The sequence below is a fragment of the Amblyraja radiata genome, chromosome 29, assembly GCF_010909765.2.
Source record: "Amblyraja radiata isolate CabotCenter1 chromosome 29, sAmbRad1.1.pri, whole genome shotgun sequence".
NCBI classification, from domain to species: Eukaryota; Metazoa; Chordata; class Chondrichthyes; order Rajiformes; family Rajidae; genus Amblyraja; species Amblyraja radiata.
The window spans coordinates 27,839,907-27,860,565 of NC_045984.1; the positions used below are offsets into that span (position 1 = coordinate 27,839,907).

Genomic DNA, 20,659 nt, shown 5'->3' on the forward strand with positions numbered 1-20,659 from the left:
TTCTAAACTAGTTTGTTAATATTGAATATATAAACAGACTTTTTTTTAATATGAACTAGGCTTTTGTTGATATTTGTATTGTGGCAGGCAATAGGGGAGTAATCTATAAGTGGATATAGAAAGTCAGGATTTAATGGAACTAATCTGAACAAATTGTAATTTAAAGTGATATCAATGGTGATATGTGCAATCAGATAGTGTACAAGAGTTAGGCACAATCTTAAATGCAACAATAGATAAACTTGATGAATTAAGAAGATGTTGTGGATCATGTGATCTTTATTCCATTGAGTTATTATTAAATATGCCTCTTGTTTTTAGGGACTCCAGTCAATCGGATTCCTATAATGGCCAAGCAGGTTCTGGATCTTTATATGCTCTACGTATTGGTCACTGAGAAAGGGGGCCTAGTGGAAGTCATTAATAAGAAGCTTTGGAGGGAAATTACCAAAGGCCTGAACTTACCCACTTCTATCACAAGTGCTGCTTTTACGCTCAGAACTCAGTGAGTTAAAAATGAAGGTTTAAAATGGTGATATTTGCAGGAGAATTGCTGGGTGCAGTTTTAAAATGTGCCAAGCAACAGGATTGTACCTTTTTGTAAATTAAAATGTCTTTGTTCTCAAATCAGTAATCTTTACTATGCCAGACAATTTTCCAATTTAACAGGCAGGCAACTTGAGCACAACTCTTAACTGCCTTCCTGTTGTGAGGTTGAACTGAGAACACTTTGTCACTGTGGGACTTTGATGACCCCATTGATGGATAAGAAGGGGCATTCTCTGCCCAGGCCAATAACTAAATCGGAATCTTCAGATTGTTTCTCATTGTTTATGGAATAAATTGACCAATGCATTTTTCATTATTACAATAGTAACCACACCTATCCTAAAAAGAAATGCAGTGATGTGCCTAGAGGTGCCCTCTATTTGTGAAGGAAATAACATAACACATTTTAAATTAATAAAATATTTATAAAGAATTTATAAAGATGTTCTGAACATCAAGTAAAGTTTGTTTTTTGAAGAATACTATTGAAGATGAATGTGAACAAGAAAAAAAACATATATCCAGTTGAGGTTAACCTGAATTAATTTCTAAGCGGAGAAAACCTAATTTATCTTAAAAACTGATTTGGAGCTGTTGAATACAGGGAAAGTGCATTTCATTGACCAGTTTTTTTTTTTAATGATTTCCAAGCTTAACAGCGAGTTATAAAGCAAGGAAGCGGGCCACTCGGCCTACCTGATCACACGCCAACCAGTGGGAAGCCACTTGTATTAATCAATTCTTCCAACGCTTGGCGTTCTGTGCATTGGTGATCCAACTGCTTGTCTAGACGTTTCTTAGGTGCTGTTAGCGACTCTTGTTTCCACCACTTTCTGAGGCAGCCCCACTTTAAAAGAAGGCACCACATTTATAGTCCTTTAGTCATCCGATACCTTACTTGTGGCCAGCAAAGATTGAAAAATCTCCGTCAGAAGCCCAGCAATCTCTTCCTTTGCCTCCTTGAGCAATTTGGAATAAATCTTAGCTAGCCCTGGGGATTTATCTAACTTTAAGCCCACTAAGGCATTGAGTATCTCCACTTCATGTATGGAGACTTGCACTAGAATTTCAACATCATGTATGAAGACTTGCACTAGAATTTCAACATCATGTATGAAGACTTGCACTAGAATCTCAACACTGAATCCTTCATCCACAAAATCGGTTTTCTTTGATATTGATGAAAAGTATTCACTCAGGATCTCACATACCTTCTGGCTTCACGTGCAAGTAGATGCTCTCAGACTACTTTTAACAGGTCCTCCCACCCTCGTCCTGACACTCCCTTCATTTGACTCGTTATATACCCAAAGATAAGGTCCAATAATGTTCTTTCCCACATCTGCATATTCTGCATAGCCTCAAAAAATCTACCTCTTCTGAGACTTTTGCACAAAGGTAATCTCGGTTAATATTTAGGAAATTGAGATCCCCTAATACTATAAGTCTATTTTTATTAATTACTCTGTTATTTGCTTATTTGCCTACATATCTGTACCTCTGCCTCCTTTGATTGTTCAGAGATCTGCACTACACCCACAGCATAATGCAGACCTTATGATCGTGTTTAAGGGGCCTTCTAGGATATCCTCCCTCAGTGCTGGAGTATTGCATTCCTTGCCACACATGCTTTCCATCCCTCTGTGTGCTGTCTGAAAATTCCATGCCCTGGAATACCGAGCTGCCAGTCTTGCCTGCCTTCAGTCATGTCTCAATGATGGCAACAATATAATAGTCTCACTTGTTAACTAAAGACTTGAATTTGCCTAGTTAGATAGCTTACATTGAAATAAATGTGATTTAGCTTTGTTTTCCTGTGATGTGCATTTACTCTGCTGGGCTGACCAACATTCTTTCATCTATGTGCTGTGTGTCTTTATCTGAACATCTGCTCTGAGCCCCATTCTCCTGCCAACTCAGTTTACATCTTTCCCAATAACACCAGGAAGCAGAAGATACACAAAGTGCTGGAGTAACTCAGCTGGCAGCATTTCTGGAGAAAAAGAATAGGTGACGTTTCAAGTCGTAACCCTTCTTCAGACCAAAGGATTCTGACCCGAAACGTCACATACCACTCTAGAGATGTTGTCTGACTTGCTGAGTTACTCCAGCATTTTGTGTCTATCTGGTAGAACCAGCATCTGGCATAAACCAGCATCTGTAGTTCCTTCTTACACGTTTTACCAGCAACAACCTCTCCACAAGGATGTTGACTGCCTTCTAGTTTAGGTGCGACCCGTTACCTTTGTGCAGGTCTCGCCTTCCCAGAAGTAGTCCCAAGGACTCGGGAACGTAAAGCTCATCAGTCTGCTCCATTCCTTTAGTCAGGCATTCATCTGACCAATTCTTCTATTCCTATAGTCGCCTTTTGAGTTCTTCCCCTTTAAGTAGCTACTATCAAGCTCTCCAGACACATGTTGTAGGATCTCATACCTTCTCCTACCTATGCCCCTGAGTATCAAACAGCACCACTATTACGAACATTTCCCTTGTTCTTCACAATGTCCTGCAACTGCTGCACAATGCCTGCATTTGAGAGCATGCTATTTCTCTATTCCTTCCAGCAAAAAGACTTTACATGTGATATACAGGTCCTCCACATTTTACGAACACTTGACTTGTGTGAAGCCCATTTGAGAGACTGCTGGTATGAATTCACCGGCTGTTGTGGGGCTGCAGGCATCTTCTGCTATGGTTCGTGGTCGCAATTCTGAATTGCAAAATGTTTAGATTACAAACCATTCACAGGAACCGAGTCTTGCCATAACCTATGAATGACTTGTAATCTGGGTTGGAAATTTTATTACAGAATCATTGGATTATGAGAGTGTCATGTATGCGTGTGCATTGCCCCTACAGCTTTTTCATTTGAAGTAATGGTTACATTTAAAATATATATATATTGTGAGACTGGTTACTTTGCTTTATTTTTGTCACCCTTTAATTGTTGGTTTCAAAAGAAATCTGCAAAATGGTATAATAATTCCAAAAAACATATACTAATTGTGAAAATTAAAATGTTCCTCTGTTGTTCCAGTATCTCAGTTTCATTTGTATGACTTAATTAGTAATTACTTGTTTTAATGATCATCACTTAGAACATTAAGCACAGTTACATGCCTAAATAGATTTCTATTTGTTGTACCTTGTGAATATTACTCCTAGTTTGCATGGTATTGACAATTGTATCATGAATGTTGGATTTCAATAGACAATAGGTGCAGGAGTAGACCATTCGGCCCTTCGAGCCAGCACTGCCATTTAATGTGATCATGGCTGATCATCCACAATCAGTACCCCGTTCCTGCCTTTTCCCCATATCCCTTGCTATCTTTAAGATCTCTATCTAACTCTCTCTTGAAAGCATCCAGAGAATCGGCCTCCACCGCCTTCTGAGGCAGAGAATTCCACAGACTCACAACTCTCTGTGTGAAAAAGTTTTTCCTCATCTCCGTTCTAAATGGCTTATCCCTTATTCTTAAACTGTGGCCCCTGGTTGTGGCCTCTCCCAACATCGGGAACATGTTTCCTGCCTCTAGCGTGTCCAAACCCTTAATAATCTTATATGTTTCAATAAGATCCCTTCTCATCCTCCTAAATTCCAGAGTATACAAGCCCAGCTGCTCCATTCTATCAACATATGACAGTCCCATCATTCCCAGGAATTAACCTGGTGAACCTACGCTGCACTCCCTCAATAGCAAGAATGTCCTTCCTCTAATTTGGAGACGAAAACTGCACACAATACTCCAGGTGTGGTCGCACTAGGGCCCTGTACAACTGCAGAAGGACCTCTTTGCTCCTATACTCAGCTCCTCTTGTTATGAAGGCCAACATGCCATTCGCTTTCTTTACTGCATGCTGTACCTTCATGCTTACTTTCAATGACTGCTGAACAAGGACCCCCAGATCCCGTTATACTTCCCCTTTTCCCAACTTGACACCATTTAGATAATAATCTGCCTTCCAGTTTTTGCCACCAAAGTGGATAACCTCACATTTATCCACATTAAACTGCATCTGCCCACTCACCCAACCTGTGCCAGTCACCCTGCATCCTCATAGCATCCTCTTCACAGTTCACACTGCCACCCAGCTTTGTGCATTCTACAAATTTGCCTATTATACTTTTAACCCTTCAGCTGGATCATTAATTTATATTGTAAACAACTGCGGTCCCATAATTGTAAATGTAACCAGTCTTTTTCTTGTTCCAAATAACAGCTTGTCTCAATTCTCTTTTAGATATATGAAATACCTCTATCCATATGAATGTGAGAAGAGAGGTCTGAGCTCTCCTAATGAATTGCAGATTGCTATTGATAGTAATCGGCGGGAAGGTCGAAGACATAGCTTTGGATCAAGTCTTTATAACTACTCTCCTGGTGGACCAGCTTCAGTGTTATCCTCTCCCAAAATGCAAGTGCCTATGCCAGGTCCAGCAACAACTAATGGCAGCCCCATAAGCCAGCTGGTGAAAATAAAGAAAGGTACGTATTATGATTTTGTAAATAATTTAGAAGAAATACCACTCCTCTTATTGGGCACATTGAGAATCTAATTTTTAATTAGCTTTTGAAAAGTAATTGGGTAGATTTCCCACCCCAGTGCCTGCACGAATGGAGGGAGATAGAAACATAGAAAATAGGTGCAGGAGTGGGCCATTCGGCCCTTCGAGCCTGCACCGCCATTCAATATGATCATGACTGATCATCCAACTCAGTATCCTGTACCTGCTTTCTCTCCATACCCCCTGATCCTTTTAGCCACAAGGGCCACATCTAACTCCCTCTTAAATATAGCCAATGAACTGGCCTCAACTACATTCTGTTGCAGAGAATTCCAGAGATTCACCACTCTCTGTGTAAAAAATGTTTTTCTCATCTCAGTTCTAAAAGATTTCCCCTTTATCCTTAAACTGTGACCCCTTGTTCTGGACTTCCCCATCATCGGGAACAATCTTCCTGCATCTAGCCTGTCCAACCCCGTAAGAATTTTGTACGTTTCTATAAGATCCCCCCTCAATCTTCTACATTCTAGCGAGTACAAGTCGAGTCTATCCAGTCTTTCTTCATATGAAAGTCCTGACATCCCAGGAATCAGTCTGGTGAACCTTCTCTTTACTCCCTCTATGGCAAGAATGTCCTTCCTCAGATTAGGAGACCAAAACTGTACGCAATACTCCAGGTGTGGTCTCACCAAGACCCTGTACAACTGCAGTAGAACCTCCCTGCTCCTATACTCAAACCCCAGCATAAGCCCCAGTAACCAGACATGGGATCTCAGATAACAGTTGGTATGATTGTCTGGGCTGCTGCATGCCCCAAGGCTGTTAGATACATAGACAATAGGTGCAGGAGTAGGCCATTTGGCCCTTCGATGTGATCATGGCTGATCATCCACAATCAGTACCCCGTTCCTGCCTTCTCCCCCTAACCCATGATTCCGCTAGCCCGAAGAGCTCTATCTAACTACCTTTTGAATGCATCCTGTGAATTGACCTCCACTGCCTTCTGAGGCAGAGAATTCCACAAATTCACAACTCTTTGGGTGAAAAAGTTCTTCCTCATCTCAGTTCTAAATGGTCTACCCCTTATTCTTAAACTGTGGCCCCTGGTTCTAGGCTCCCCCAACATCGGGAACACGTTTCCTGCATCTAGCATGTCCAATCCCTTAATAATTGTATATGTTTCTATAAGATCCCCTATCATCCTTCTAAATTCCGGTGAATATAAGCCCAGTCGCTCCTTTCTTTCATCATATGACAGTCTCGCCATCTCGGGAATTAACCTTGTGAACCTACGCTGCACTCCCTCAATAGCAAGAATGTCCTTCCTCAAATTAGGGGACCAAAACTGCACACAATACTCTAGGTGTGGTCTCACCCGGGCCCTGTACAACTGCAGAAGGACCTCTTTGCTCCTATACTCAACTCCTCTTGTTATGAAAGCCAAAATGCCATTAGCTTTCTTCACTGCCTGCTGTACCTGCATGCTTATTTTCAGTGATTGATGTGCAAGGACACCCAGGTCTTGTTGTACTTCCCCTTTTCCTAACCGGACACCATTCAGATAATAATTTGCCTTCCTTTTCATGCCACCAACCTTCCTGTTCTGGTGAACCTCCATTCAGCACAAGCATGGCAGATCCCATTCAAATGAATAGGAGGCCCCAGCTTCTGGGAGCTATTTAAGTCTTTGAAATGTTATTACTTACTTAGTTCTAATATTTTTATCGGTAAGGTCCAATTGCTTTGTAATGACATGTTTTAACAATATTTTGTTTACATTAAGTATTACTGAATATTTGTGAATAATCATTCAAAGCCCCCCAAACACACATAGTTAAAAGGGTGGTGGATTGTCTTCGCCAGTTGTCAGTGTTTTTCTTTTTGAGAACTGTTAAGTTGGCTGCGCTGACACAGCCTATTTGCTGTGCTGCGTTTTGGAGAAGTGCTGGGAGCCAGAAGACTCTGCTGGAAGCCATTGTGAACCAAACAGCATGATCTACGTGGAGGTAACTAGCAATTTTAGGACAACAAAAAAATCTGCCTCCAGATTACACCGAAAGAAACATAGAAAATAGGTGCAGGAGGAGGCCATTCGGCCCTTGGTTGAGATGGTGGAAAAATTGCAAATGTTGGAAATCTCTAATAAAAACAAAGTGCTGGGAATACTCACATTTATGGGCAGAGGCAGCATGTTAAGGATATTGATCTATCAGCTGAACATCAATTTATTGATATTTTTTGGCTTTGTGATTATAGAGAACTGGAGAGCTTATACAGGTGATTTAGCCCAGTAGATGTGTGTGTTTACAATCAACATTAGTTTTAGATTAATTAATTGTTTTGAAGCATGGAAATCATCTCACTTTTTTGTAAAGAAAGGGAGAAAGTATTAGACATTGTTTTTGCAATTGTTCTTTATCTTCACTAAGTCTCATATTGTTTGAGCGTACAGTACTAATAATTTCTAAATATTAGTTTTGCATAGTTTCATACAACTTGTGTTGATGTGTATCATTGGTTTTGCAGAGGAAGATTCAGTTATTCCACTGACGCTGGGGGCTAGACTTCCAATTTCACTAACTGGTCACCAGGTAGCTGCAGCTCAGGCTGCAGTTGCTGCACAAGCTGTAGCATTAGACCAGTTGAGAGAAAAGCTTGAGTCCGGAGAACCTCCAGAGAAGAAGTTGGTAGTTGGGATGGAAGAACAGCAGCGACTGATGCAGCGGGTTATTCAACAGAATCTACTGGCTATGACAGCCCAAATACCAATGAATATCAGAATCAACAGCCAAGGTATAATTATCTTTACAAGATATTTTTGTTTCTAAGACAGAAAATGTATAAAAGGGGTGAGATGTGGGCTTACTGAAATCTAGAGCACATGTTAAAGTATATTACACATGTATCTTTCCCTTCTATGTTTTGTGATATTTCATAAACAGCCATTTTTAAATTGTGGTCTTCATTCATGAGCATGTAAATCTGCTTAGGCCAACTGACTTTTACCCACCGTAATAACACAGAATATCGAGATGTCTTGGGCATGAGCTGAAGCTGAAGTCCAGCTTTCTGCTCAGCCATACTAATTCCTTAATATCTGTGCAGTCTAACAGTACAACAGTCCAACTTTCCCAACACATAGGAAAGTGTCCATTGAATCTGTGGTAGATTAGGTGAAGTAAAAGTAATATCCTTTCTATTTGAATTAAATGAAACACGACAATTCAATTCTGATATGCCAATGCTTCAGCAAGAGATCTCTTTAAGTAGTGCCTCAGTGACCACCCTTATACAGAGTGTTGGCAAATTACAAGATGTTATGATTATTTACAGTTTGGAAGGAAAATGATAACCAAAATATTCACACCCCGATGACTTTGACAATTGGCAGCAAATCTGGATTTGACCTATTGTAGGTGGAAGTTCTCACTAGCACATGTGACATATTTCAGTGGGATATCTGAAATGAAATATAAATGCATTGCATGCTATTCCATGATCATAGGAACAGTTCTGTTGGGAGTTCTGTGTCCTTTCTCCTCACTGTCACCACAACAGCATCACCCTTCCTGTCCTGCTCTGTCATGCTGTACTTGAACAATTATGATTTATAGGGCACCAGTTACTGGTTTTTGAAGGCCAATGCAACTTTTTCAGCATCATCATTAGAATGATAGAGAATTACTGAAATAGAGGCCAGGCAGCTCATTATAGCTATTTCATTGGATTTGAGCAACATTGTAGAATGCAGCTGTCAGTAGAAATCAATCATTAATTTGCACAAAGTTGATATCTTCAAATTATGCTGATTGTAGCAAAGGGGGATCCTTCCTCCAACAGCACTTAAATTTAACTTGACTGTTCGGAGCACATCACCATTAAACTTGCCCCCTTTCACCTTATAGCTAAGCCCTTTAGTATTGGACATTTCTACCCTGGGGGAAAAAGGTTCTGATGGTCTATGCTATTTACCCTACTTTCCACCACAACCCTCTGTGTTTTATGAATAAGCCAGTTCTACATCCATATAGCCAAGTCATCGTGAATCCCATATATCTTCTGAATCAACCTACCATGAGGGACCTAATCAAAAGCCTTACTAAAATCTATATATACAAAATACATCACCTAATCTAATCAATCTCCTTTGTCACTTCCAGTTGGACAAGAAGTTCCAGGCCTTAGATTCAGCAGTGAAGAACTGATGATATATTTCTGACTGTGGTTTGCAGGTGGACTTGTAGGTGGTGGAGTTTGATTGTTTAGCTCAATTAATTATTTTGTTTTTGCTTTTTGTTCGCTCGAATCATCTGCAGTGCAGATTCACCATGTTTACCACTCATCATTTATGCATTTGCCTGATACTACTTCAGGAAAGCCCTTCTGCACTCTTCATTGACCTTGAGGTGATCCCTTGGCTTGATCGTGATTGTGGACTGAGGGATATGCCAGATCATGAGATTGTAGATTGTAGCAGTGGAAGTTTTTGTAGTATCTGATTGGCCCACAGTGCTACAAGGGTAGTGTTACAGAATGTGGAATCATTGTGTCAAAAAAGGAAATGATTTTGCTGAAAGTCAATGTCATGTAACAAGGGGCTGCTGTGGATGAATTAAAGATACATTTTGGAAAAATGAGGTGGCAGAGGGAAAACCACCCCTAATTAAGTTATACCAGGTAGGAGTAACATTAAAGACAATCAGTCACTTCATCAATAAAGGTCATGTGGAACTGAATTCCAAATTAAGACAGGTGCTTTAAATTACTGACTGGACAACAGAGAATCAGCTCTTTATCGTCATTGAAAGGATGGAAGTTACTTTAATCTTTATTGGAACTTTCCTATTGTGATCTTCCAAAGTACTTTTCAAGCCAGAAATTTTACAAGGTTCTACAATCACAAATGGAACAAATAATTGATTCTGGTGGTGTTGTTTGAGTGATTAATATTGGGATGGAACCTGGAATAACATCAATTAAATATTTAATGTCCACCAAAAGAAACAGAAGTAGCCTGTGTTTAATGTGCTCTTGAAATACATCACTTTTAATAATGCAGCATTCTGTTTTTTATTAAATTGAAAGTATTCAACTTGTTTTTTCTTCCCCGAGATCCTATGGGAGAATATTTGTGATTTAATCGGAAGTTATTTTTGACCTATTTCATGTCATTGCTTGTATCTATTTTCCACTGTGAAATATTAACATTGCTGTGTTTGTTTCTTAGCAGAACGCCAAGAATCAGCATTGAACCTTGCCACTAGTGGTATGAACAGTATCAGTATGTCAGTGGAGATCAATGGAGTTGTCTACACAGGTGAATTCATATAAAGCAAATGATTATAACAGTGTCATAAAATGAACTTTTTATTACCTGTTAAATGGGAAACTGAATTTTCTATTCCATATGAAATCTGATAATATAATTCAAGCACATAAACGTGAAGTCAAAGTGAACAAAGGTCCCTTAGAGAATAGAACTATAGAAATGTGGGGAAAAGGACAGACAGTTTATATATATTTTGCCTTTAAGGTAAATGAAACCATGAATATTTATTAATTAGTAAAATAATGAGGGAATGCTTAAATACCACTACTGTCATCAGAGAATTCATATTAGGCATTTAAGAAGGAACTGCAGATGCTGGAAAATCGAAGGTAGACAAAAGTGCTGGAGAAACTCAGCGGGTGCAGCAGCATCTATGGAGCGAAGGAAATAGGCAACGTTTCGGGCCGAAACCCTTCTTCAGTCTGAAGAAGGGTTTCGGCCCGAAACGTTGCCTATTTCCTTCGCTCCATAGATGCTGCTGCACCCGCTGAGTTTCTCCAGCACTTTTGTCTACCTCCAATTCATATTAGGCACACTAATAAGTTATAACTGATCACTGACAGATAATCTGGATCTGATTATTTGTATCCTAGGATATTAAAATAACCGGCTACAGAGATAGTAGATGCACAGGTTGTAATCTTTCCAAAATACACAGCTTCTGGTGATTTAAGAAAGGAATGGAAAAATGGCAATGAGTGACACTCTTATTCAATAAGATTAAGAGACGAAAAAATTGATAATTATAGGCCAGAATATGTAATGTCAATTGTTGGAATCACTTAGTAGGGAGATAACTGAGCATTTGGAAAATCACCATTTGATCAAATAGTATCAGCATGGAGAGGCATAGAGGTAAACTAGTAAATGTAACAATGTATTTGGATTTTGAATGGATTTCAACCAGATATAAAAGGTTACTTCACAAGATAAGACCTCATGGTGTCAGTAATATGTTAGCATGGAGAGAGCATTGATCAACCGGCGGGAATCAGTGTATATTTTGTATTAAGGATTATTTTTAGTTTGCCAACCTGTAACCTGTGGAGCGCTGCAGGTGTTCATAGTGTAAGAGATTTGGAGCAAGGAAGTGAATGTATTGTAGTCAGGTTTGCTGATGACACAAAGGTAAGTGGGAAAGTGAACTGAGAAATTGCATGGTACAGTTTACAGAGGAATATTGATTGGTTAAATGTGGATGTAAATGTTGGTTGGAGAGTACAATGTAGGAAAAATATGTAGTTCACTATGGAAGGAGAGCTGATGAAACAGATTATTATGTAAATGGAGAAAGCTGCGACTAAAACAAATGTGCCTGAAACACAGAAAATTAGCATCAGTGGTTGGCGTGGACTGGGTGGGCCGTCGGGGCTATTTCCATGTTGTATCTCTAAACTAAACTAAAACTGAAGGTAGACAAAAATGCTGGAGAACTGAAACTGAGATGGATTTTAATTGAGGTGTATGATAATAGGGTGGGAAAGTGGACATGGACCATTAGATCAGGATCTCATTCAATAGTGGAGCAGGCTCGAGTGGCCAACTGACCTAATCCTGTTACTATTATTTTATAATTTTAAGATCTGGTGTGTAATTTATAGCCTGGCATTTATTAGTATTGTAAAAATTTATCTTGTGTTCTAATTCTGCAAGTTGGTATTATCCTGTATTTTATCACAACCTCCTTCTTATTTTGTTGTTAACCAAAAGTGTTGATATTTTCCCTCTGATTGCAGAGCCCTGGTCACTTGCATTAATAATGAATAACAGGCATTTAAGTACCAGTCCCCATAGAACGCAACGTCTAACCTTCCGCCCCTAAATACATTTAAACCTTAATCTACTCCTTCCTGTAGAAAGATACCTAATATTTTACTTGAACTCCTGTCTCATCATAGCTCCAAAACCATAGTGCTGAATTTATATTAATTGCATCAATCTTGTCAGTAATATTTAAATAGTTTCTAAGAATTTATTCTGTAACCGCCCAACAAATTACCCACTTGCCACTATATAAATAATATGATAGTTACATTTCAGTTGCTAGGGATTGATTATGTTTTAAAGTATGTTAGCCATTAGAGCTGTGCTTCTCGAGCTATTGGAATTAATCCCCTTTCCTGAATTATATGCATTGTAACATAACCAGGCCAGTTGCTAATGCTGTAAGATTGTTCTAGTGATTATATTTTTAGTGATTCAGATATTAATTTATTTGATTGAAATGTGGAAGTGAATTTTGGGTATTTCTGGTTACTCCAACATTTTCAAATGGCATGTTTAGTTATGCAAGTGTTTTATTTTTTTTAAATAGGTGTCCTGTTTGGTCAAGGACCTGGAGTATCTGGTGCATCCGGCACTAAGGGAAATAGCAACAAAAGTAACAGTTCGCAAAGCATACCTGGTCTCCCTGTAACTCGTACACCTCCATCCTCGTCATCACATGCTTCAAAAAACTCTTCACCATGAGACTGCATCTATAATAATGCCAACATGAGCACAGTGCATCACCGCCAAACACTTTAAAAGGATTTCTCAGGCTTTTAACTCTCAAGGAAAATTAAGTTTTATTCGTCAGAGGTTTAATTAGAGTGGCTAAAACAGGGATCCCACAGTTGAGTATATTCATCTGTGTTATAAAACTTTCTATGGTTACCTCATGGGATCCTGGAGCAGCTATGTACTACTAATACCTCAAGCATCTACTTAATCAAGAAGGCTGATTTATTATTGGTTACATTTTTTTTTCTTTCAGCCATGTTCAGCTTTTAAAGAATATATATGTATTTCCATGATGTGCTATTTTAATTGAGATTTATAAGTGAATATTGATATTTTTTGAAGGAAAGGAATATTTCGGCTACATCTATGATATTGCTTATTTACTATATTCAGTTACTGCCGATCAAGAAAAGGATAAGCTATTTCAATGTTTATCCACTTATGTATATCATTCTTATACTTGTAGCAATATACAGACTTTTACAGCAGTTCAGCATATTTATTATAAACATTACTTAATATATTTTTGAGTTTCACAACAGGACCCTAATACAGTGGAGTTTCTTCAGATCATAAAGCAGCAAACCATTCTAATCAGTCAGTTTTTAATGCATTTCAGGGGAAAGAAAATGGTAAATTTTAACCGTGGTGCTCATCATGGCTCTTTTAATTCTGATCGTATATGTGCATATAGATCTTCATTTTTCATTTAATTGGTTCATGTTTAGCACTACTGCAGCGATGTTGGGACTACAATTTGTTTCATCATTTGTTAAGAACTTGCGTGCTACCCATTAAATTTCCAAGAAATTACAATGAACAACATTCCCTTTTGACTATAGTTTCCAGAAATATTTATATGCCATTTTTCTTGCAATACCATTTTTTAGGCAACTAATCTGAAATTCTGCTAACCACTTGCCCTGAGGTCTCGCTGTTACAATCACAGGGGAAACGTACTGAGCCAACTGTCCTCCCCTAAATATGTGGCTTTATTTTATAAATGCAATGTAGTAAACTATCCGTAAACTTTTAACCTACAGTTTGCATATCATATTATGGTGGCACACCTCGGTCAAAATATTAATGGTAACAAACATTTAGATGTGTACAAAGACTTGCAATCATAAAATATTTATTCCTTTTATCTGTTTTTGAATTGAGATTGAATTTGCTTGGCATTGGTCTTCAGCAAACTCCACTGCATTTACTGTAATATTTAATGTGGCATTTGAAGTCAAATATTTTTTTAGAATTGGCTTTGTGGTGTTCAACTTGTGAAAATATACTATTTTGGAATGTACATCACCTTTAAAGCAGATGTGATATAGAAAAATGTTCTGCTTAATAGATAATCACAATCCAAGGATAGATATTTTTGCAGTGATTGTGAAAGCCAACCTTATGCAAGTGCTATATATTCCACGAGAAGATGCAATTAGTAAGTTGCTTTGTATTTATACATTTTCAACTGAATACTTCCACTCTCTTAAAGTAATAGTTTGCTAAATAACAATTTTTTCTTGTTCTGTTTTACATTTACACTACTGTTATTCATATAATTTGTCAAACATGATGTTGCACTAACTGCATCATGTCTTATGTGTGTTGAAGATGACTTATCAGCGTGCTGAAATGTTCCTCAATCGCACTGGGATGATTGAAAGGCAAAGATTGTTAAAGACTATATATTTACTTCTGTTACAGGTTATTTAGTTTTACTGGCTTTAAGTGATCAGGGTTGATGGTGAGATGCTTGCGATCTGGAACCTTTGGAAGCTAGTATCAACTTCTTAAATAGAAAATAAAGCAAATAGATGTGACGTGTTATAAAGCAGTTAAAAGCACTATCTGCAGCCTGTCCTACAAAAAATGCGCTTTATGGTCATGGTTTTTTACAGTTTACAGAGCATTGTTCTATTGCTCTGTTCTACCTCTGCCTAATAGGTTGAATATAATTGAAAATGTAATGCAGATCAAGCTTTTATTATCATTGGTAAAGGTTGTATGGCCTTCAAGTACATCAAGTTAATTTTACTTGAACCTCACTTAGCATTCAGAATGCATTTAAGATGCATGCCAGAAATGGGAGTGCTGAGTGAATCAGTTCGAAAAGAGGGTCATTATATCTGGCACTGGCATTGGTCGAGCACCAATGCGCTCTCATTGACTAAGGAAACATGAACAACCTGGCTGTGTTCAGGACGTTGTCAGGACGCATTTGATGAACTTGTACATTTTGATCTTTTTTCGGTTTCAATATTTGTAAAAGTTTTTCATGAGCCATGAGCGCTATAGTCGATCCACATTCTGCAAGGTAGCGCTGAGTGGGGCACCAGTGTATTGTTTTTAACTTTATTTCCAGTAGATTTAGTATTAAGTTGTTTTTATGTCCCTGGATAATATAGACATATTTAGACAACTTGTGAGTAAGATTTTTCATGTTTTAACCCATTTACTGCCATGTATTCACCCTATTTCAGAATTTGTGTATTCTTGCTAGGATGTGGTTTGATTGGAAATCATCATCTTGGGCAATTGTATGCAGCAAGCATTGATAGGCTACTGAACTGTGGGTGGCATGATTGACACGCCCAACTTGTCCTTATGCAGTCCAGCTTGCAGACAGGGTAGGAAATGCAGTTTCGTTGTTAATAATGCTTATGTTAGTTAACCCTAAATATTGTGGCTTGAACCCGGTTGTGGTGCCCCTTCAGTTCCAACTCTAATTGGTCGGGTTGTTCTAGTATTTCATTGGGTTTTGAGTTGTAAACAAAAGACTAATGCTTAAACATTTCACCAGGCAGAGACATTTTCAGTTGAAAGACGTTGCATTTGCAGAGATTTTTCATATTTTTGACACAAAGCACTTCATTGTCAATAATTTATTTCTGAAAATTGTTCACTTACCTGCAGTCAAACATTAACAACTAAATTATGCATATTACATTCCCTCAAATGATAAATGAGATGAATAGTTGATGATCTCTTTGGTATTTAAGTAAGAGTTTTACCCTGTTGGATGCTATGGGAAACTTTTTACTTGACGACTGAACAGAATATCAACTTAATATATCACTGATAAACATAATCTTCATCACTCTTTCAGAACCTATGCTGATATGGTAGTTAAATTACACTCTGAAGTTCCAAAATGTTAAATCTAATTTTTCAAAAGCCACTATTTGTAAGAAACATGTTTAGCTGCGCAATGCCAAATGTTTATTATTTAAGAGCTGAATATTGGTCATAATGATGCTTCAGATTAACGATATTCTTAAAGCATAATCTAAATATTTTATTGCACATTCTTTCCATCATTCAGTATGAACACATTCAAAGCTGATTGCGTAGTGCATACGAGTTTTGGATGGTATTACTTTTTGTGGCATTTTCTCCAGTTAATGCAATTTAATAATGTAGCTGAATGTATTTATAGTGCTGTTAATTGAGAGATATAGCTTCCTAAATTATCTTTTTACTCTGGCACTAAAATTAAATACAGATAACTACCTCATCTTTCTAATATTATCAGTTTTAATTTGAAAGCAGCATAAATTCGCTGAGTGCATTACGGCTTGCTAAGAAGAAAGAGCCTGAGGGCAGTTGTTTTATCACAGTGGAGCTGTTTGAGATTTTTTGGTGTTTGGGGAGAGAAATGGTTGGAAGGTTGCAATGATGTTGGTGCTTTGTCTGCCCCTGGATTATTGACCTTTTATATTGTAACAAGATAACAGTAGAGAATAATCTATTAAATTTGCAATTTCCTGTTCCTCCATAATAATGCTTTGCTACTGTCTAATTGCTGTGATAAAATGATAATTTATGTTCAGAGATAATAGCACAGGGAGGTTATATTGGCTTTAAAAAAAGAGTCGATATGTTGTTGTAGTTGACCGAGTGACCTTATCCTTTTGGGATATGAGATGGATCCTCAGTTGTTGCTAGCAAACGTGATTCTTCAAATCTTTTTTATGGTGTCATGCTGTGCCAGATTGATTTTTTTTTTTTTAGTGTGATCCAGTGCATGTACAGCACATCAGAAATAATAAATTAGTAATCTGAATTTTCTTTTGGTCTTTGTTTAGTTGATATATGTATTGAATTACACTTTTGACATTTTGACATGGTTCTGCTCTGGGGTTTAAAAGGTTTATATTGCTTTACCATTCCAGGGAGTGGAAATAGTTTACCTGCATAATCTACTTCCTAGTTGTCAACTTTCAGATATTTTCCCCAACTTTTATTTTGTTAATTGATTTTTTTCTGGCGTGTGTGGGGTTCTTTCGTACTTTTAATTTAAATAATCTGCATTCAACTTCATATCTTGGGGAAGATTTTTTTAATTTCCCGATACGTTAGTGATATTGTAAATGTGGTGAGGGTGGGGAGGGAACATAGCTGTAGCTAATGAAGTTGCTCAGATTTCATTTCATTTTGCAATAGAGAATAGTAAAGTTGTTTATCATATTACTTCTTGGAAGCATTTTTCCTTGCTATCAAAAACTCTTGCTTGTTTACTAAATAACCATATCTTAGAGTGCAAGAAATAAAGGGTCTCAGTGCCTTACACAAAATATACCTCCACCCTTTCTACATGAGCATTGTGATTTAAATACTGAGTTGCTGATAAACTAACTTTAGATTCTGAATTAGCCTGAATTAGAATTTAGATTCTGAAAGATTAAGAATTAGCCTGGAAAGCATAATTATGGTTAATAGTTGTCAGTCGAATTAGTCCCAAACCAATATTTGCTACCTTGATGAGCTTTAAACATCAATGTAGATTAAATTGTGAACTGTATTGTACTATTAAAAAAATTGTCCTTTTTCTGATAAGGAAAGAAAAGTCACAGATGTTGCAAATTGGGTAAAATGATCAACAATAAAATGGAAAAGCTTAGGTACCAAAAGGTCATCATGAGGAATTTATTTCTTAAAATCCATGTTGCCAAAGTGATAAATCGATTTAAGTGAGTTAGTAAAAATATTGTAGCCATCAAAGTTTGATCATTTCAATAATCATTCAATATGAAAACTTTTTTCTGTTTGGATATCCTTAAAGTTTCATGGCTTTTTCATTTCTTTTGTTATATCACTTTGTTCTAACTCGTGAAAAGCTTGATCATTTCAATAATCATTCAATATCAAAAAATTTTTTTATGATTGGATACCCTTAAAAGCTTTATGGCTTTATCATTTTGCTTTTGCTATATCACTTTGTTCTATCTCACCCCGCGTTATGCAGTCCCAGCATGAAATTTATAATCCAATCCCACATTCAAGAGTGTAACTATATCACAAATTCCTGATGAGGAGATGCACTGTTGTATTAAGCCATATACATGATAATATAAATCTTGTGACTTTAGAAATGGAAGTGTTGCCTGCATACATATTCCTAGTTGTATCTAAAATCATTAGTATGAATGGGATAAGAAAATTTCAACCTCCAAGGAGTTCTGGGAATTTGAATGAGTAACATAAATGGTTCAGACAGAAAACTTTCAGTAATTATTACTTCAGAATTTTAGAGTCATTGTTAGAAATAGCTTTGGTTTGCTCTCTGATTTCCTCTGAGGAACTAATCTGGTAATTAAGACAGCATTCAACTATTGCACTAACCCATAAAGATCAGTGTCCATACTGCGAAAAATTGACTAATCTCAGTTGGCGGAGTGGAGTCGCCCTGTTTGCTGTGAGCTTTTGACCACTAAGTTCTGCATATGGTGATTTGACGTGAAATTCACAAATTACATGAAATATAGCTCCCCAAAGTTAAAGTAACAATATCACCATGAAAGAATTTGGCAGAAAAATAATGCAGAAGAAAGTCATACTGTTAACTGTACATTTCTATTTGTAGTTGATCCCTTTGGTCTTTAAAACTAATTGCCCAGTTATGCGACGCTGATGTATACCCTGTGATTCGAGGGAGCTCTTTAATAATGTACTGTTGTTGAACTATACCCAAATATATTGCTAACCCATGGATTAAATGTTTTGAAAATTATGAACTTGGAAAAGCCCATAGCAAATTTTCAAAACTAGAGTGCAAGTAAATTATACATTTTAACAAATGTGCTCAGGGTTCGGGTGTGTGTTTAGTATGGACAAGGGCTTACTGACCATTTGTCATTGTACAATTGATGCAAGTCGCTGGATATCTCTATCTCCATGCTGTGGCAAAACAGGAATGGCAGGTTTATTGATATTGTTGTATTTAAGTGACCTTAAAATTTCAGTGCATTTGGGATTCTGAATTTTAAATATTATTATTATTATTAGCTCCAATGCCTGGAAATTTAATTGAAGAATTCAAGATGGAGACATTAGAATATCAAAATTCCTTTTATAATTAGCAAAACATATTCCAGGAATAACTTATTATTAAATGGACACAATTTGAAAAAAGTAATAACATGACTGTTTTGGAATCCACAACTATAAACAGTATCAGCCTTGCAGATTGAAATTCCATGTTGAATTTTCTTCCATTTAACCGTTGCACTGTAATCGTTAAATTAAATTGTTTCTGAATGCAAACCACTGCAATCCTAATCTGGCTATAGAAGGTGTTCTGGATGACTATTTTGGCTTTTAAAGGAACATTGGTTTTGAAAGCTTATACAGAGATTTGCACTTCCAGTCTTTTGTTGGTATTCAATAGTGATTTGTGCTTTGACAGTTACATTTGTGTACTTATAATTGGTAATATCTAGTCAGGTGGTCCATCAAGATTCAAAAGACAGATTGGAATTCAGCTTCTTAATTTGCTTAGTTTAGTAGGATGGTTTATATTGTATAATTGTGCAGAAACCTGAACCAGACATCAGTAACATGAAGTGTTTGCCTTGGGGCTAATTGTGGTCTGAATCTTACAAAGGAGAATGAAAAAAATATTTTGAAAAGTGAGCAAGACGTCTTGCAGTCCAAATCTCTTGCCCAGGAATCCTAATTTGATTTGCTTCTGATGTTTTATAAAATGTGGGTATAAATCTTCAGAGTAACAGAACTGTTTAACATAACCTCGTCAGTAGCATGATCGGTATATTGAAAATGTTCTTTTCAAATAATATTTTTTATTTATCCGTCAATTGAATGAGTGCATTTTTAGTAATCCTTCAGATTTCCTTTTCATATTATGAATAATATGCATCCAAAGGGCTTAGAACCCTGACAAAGAATTGTGAAAATTATTAAGGTATGCTACAGGAGCCAGTAAATGGACAGAAATTGAAACATCAATTCAATTTAATTGACATAACAAATTGGTTGGAGAAGATGTAATTACAAGTACAGAATTGGTTTCAAACTATGGTAAAACAATAGTTCTTAACGCTAACTAATTTATATTGATTTATGTTCAGTCTTATTGTGGACGCATTTATTTTGAACATAAATTATTTTTTTTAGAAATGTGTAGGAGCCATTAAGCTATCGAAATTGGATTTTGAGAACATTGTAAAAACTGCCATTATAAAATGTTTTTAGTTTTAAATCACTTAGTATCTGCATGTTAACAAGAATTTAAAAATTCAAATAAGAGAAAGGCTTGCAAATACCATTGATCTCAAATAAAACACGAAATACTACAAATACAAGTTAATCAAGGATTGATTAAGAGTGGTAGTGTAATTCTATATCACAACAAAGTCTGATAAAGGATACTCTTTATTGGCAGTATTTCCTAAAATGTAAATTACTTCATTTCTGTCCATTTACATAGGATTTTCAATAAGGGCAGTACGTAATGAGTTGGCAAGTTC

The 20,659-nt window shown here is 37.0% G+C and overlaps 1 protein-coding gene across 2 annotated transcripts in view; it reads left to right on the forward strand.

The window, feature by feature from the left end:
- Nucleotides 1–19,775, forward strand: part of arid3a (AT-rich interaction domain 3A) — a 51,662-nt gene extending 31,887 nt beyond the window's left edge. The window contains exons 3-7 of one of the 2 annotated variants that reach the window (XM_033047035.1): nucleotides 322–505; nucleotides 4,795–5,039; nucleotides 7,586–7,852; nucleotides 10,290–10,376; nucleotides 12,703–19,775. In XM_033047035.1, the coding sequence (XP_032902926.1) occupies nucleotides 322–505; nucleotides 4,795–5,039; nucleotides 7,586–7,852; nucleotides 10,290–10,376; nucleotides 12,703–12,857 (938 nt within the window). In that variant the 3' untranslated portion in view covers nucleotides 12,858–19,775. Of the gene's footprint in view, nucleotides 1–321; nucleotides 506–4,794; nucleotides 5,040–7,585; nucleotides 7,853–10,286; nucleotides 10,377–12,702 lie in introns of both variants that reach the window. The other variant, XM_033047034.1, reaches the window with a different exon arrangement.
- Nucleotides 19,776–20,659: the final 884 nt, after the last annotated feature.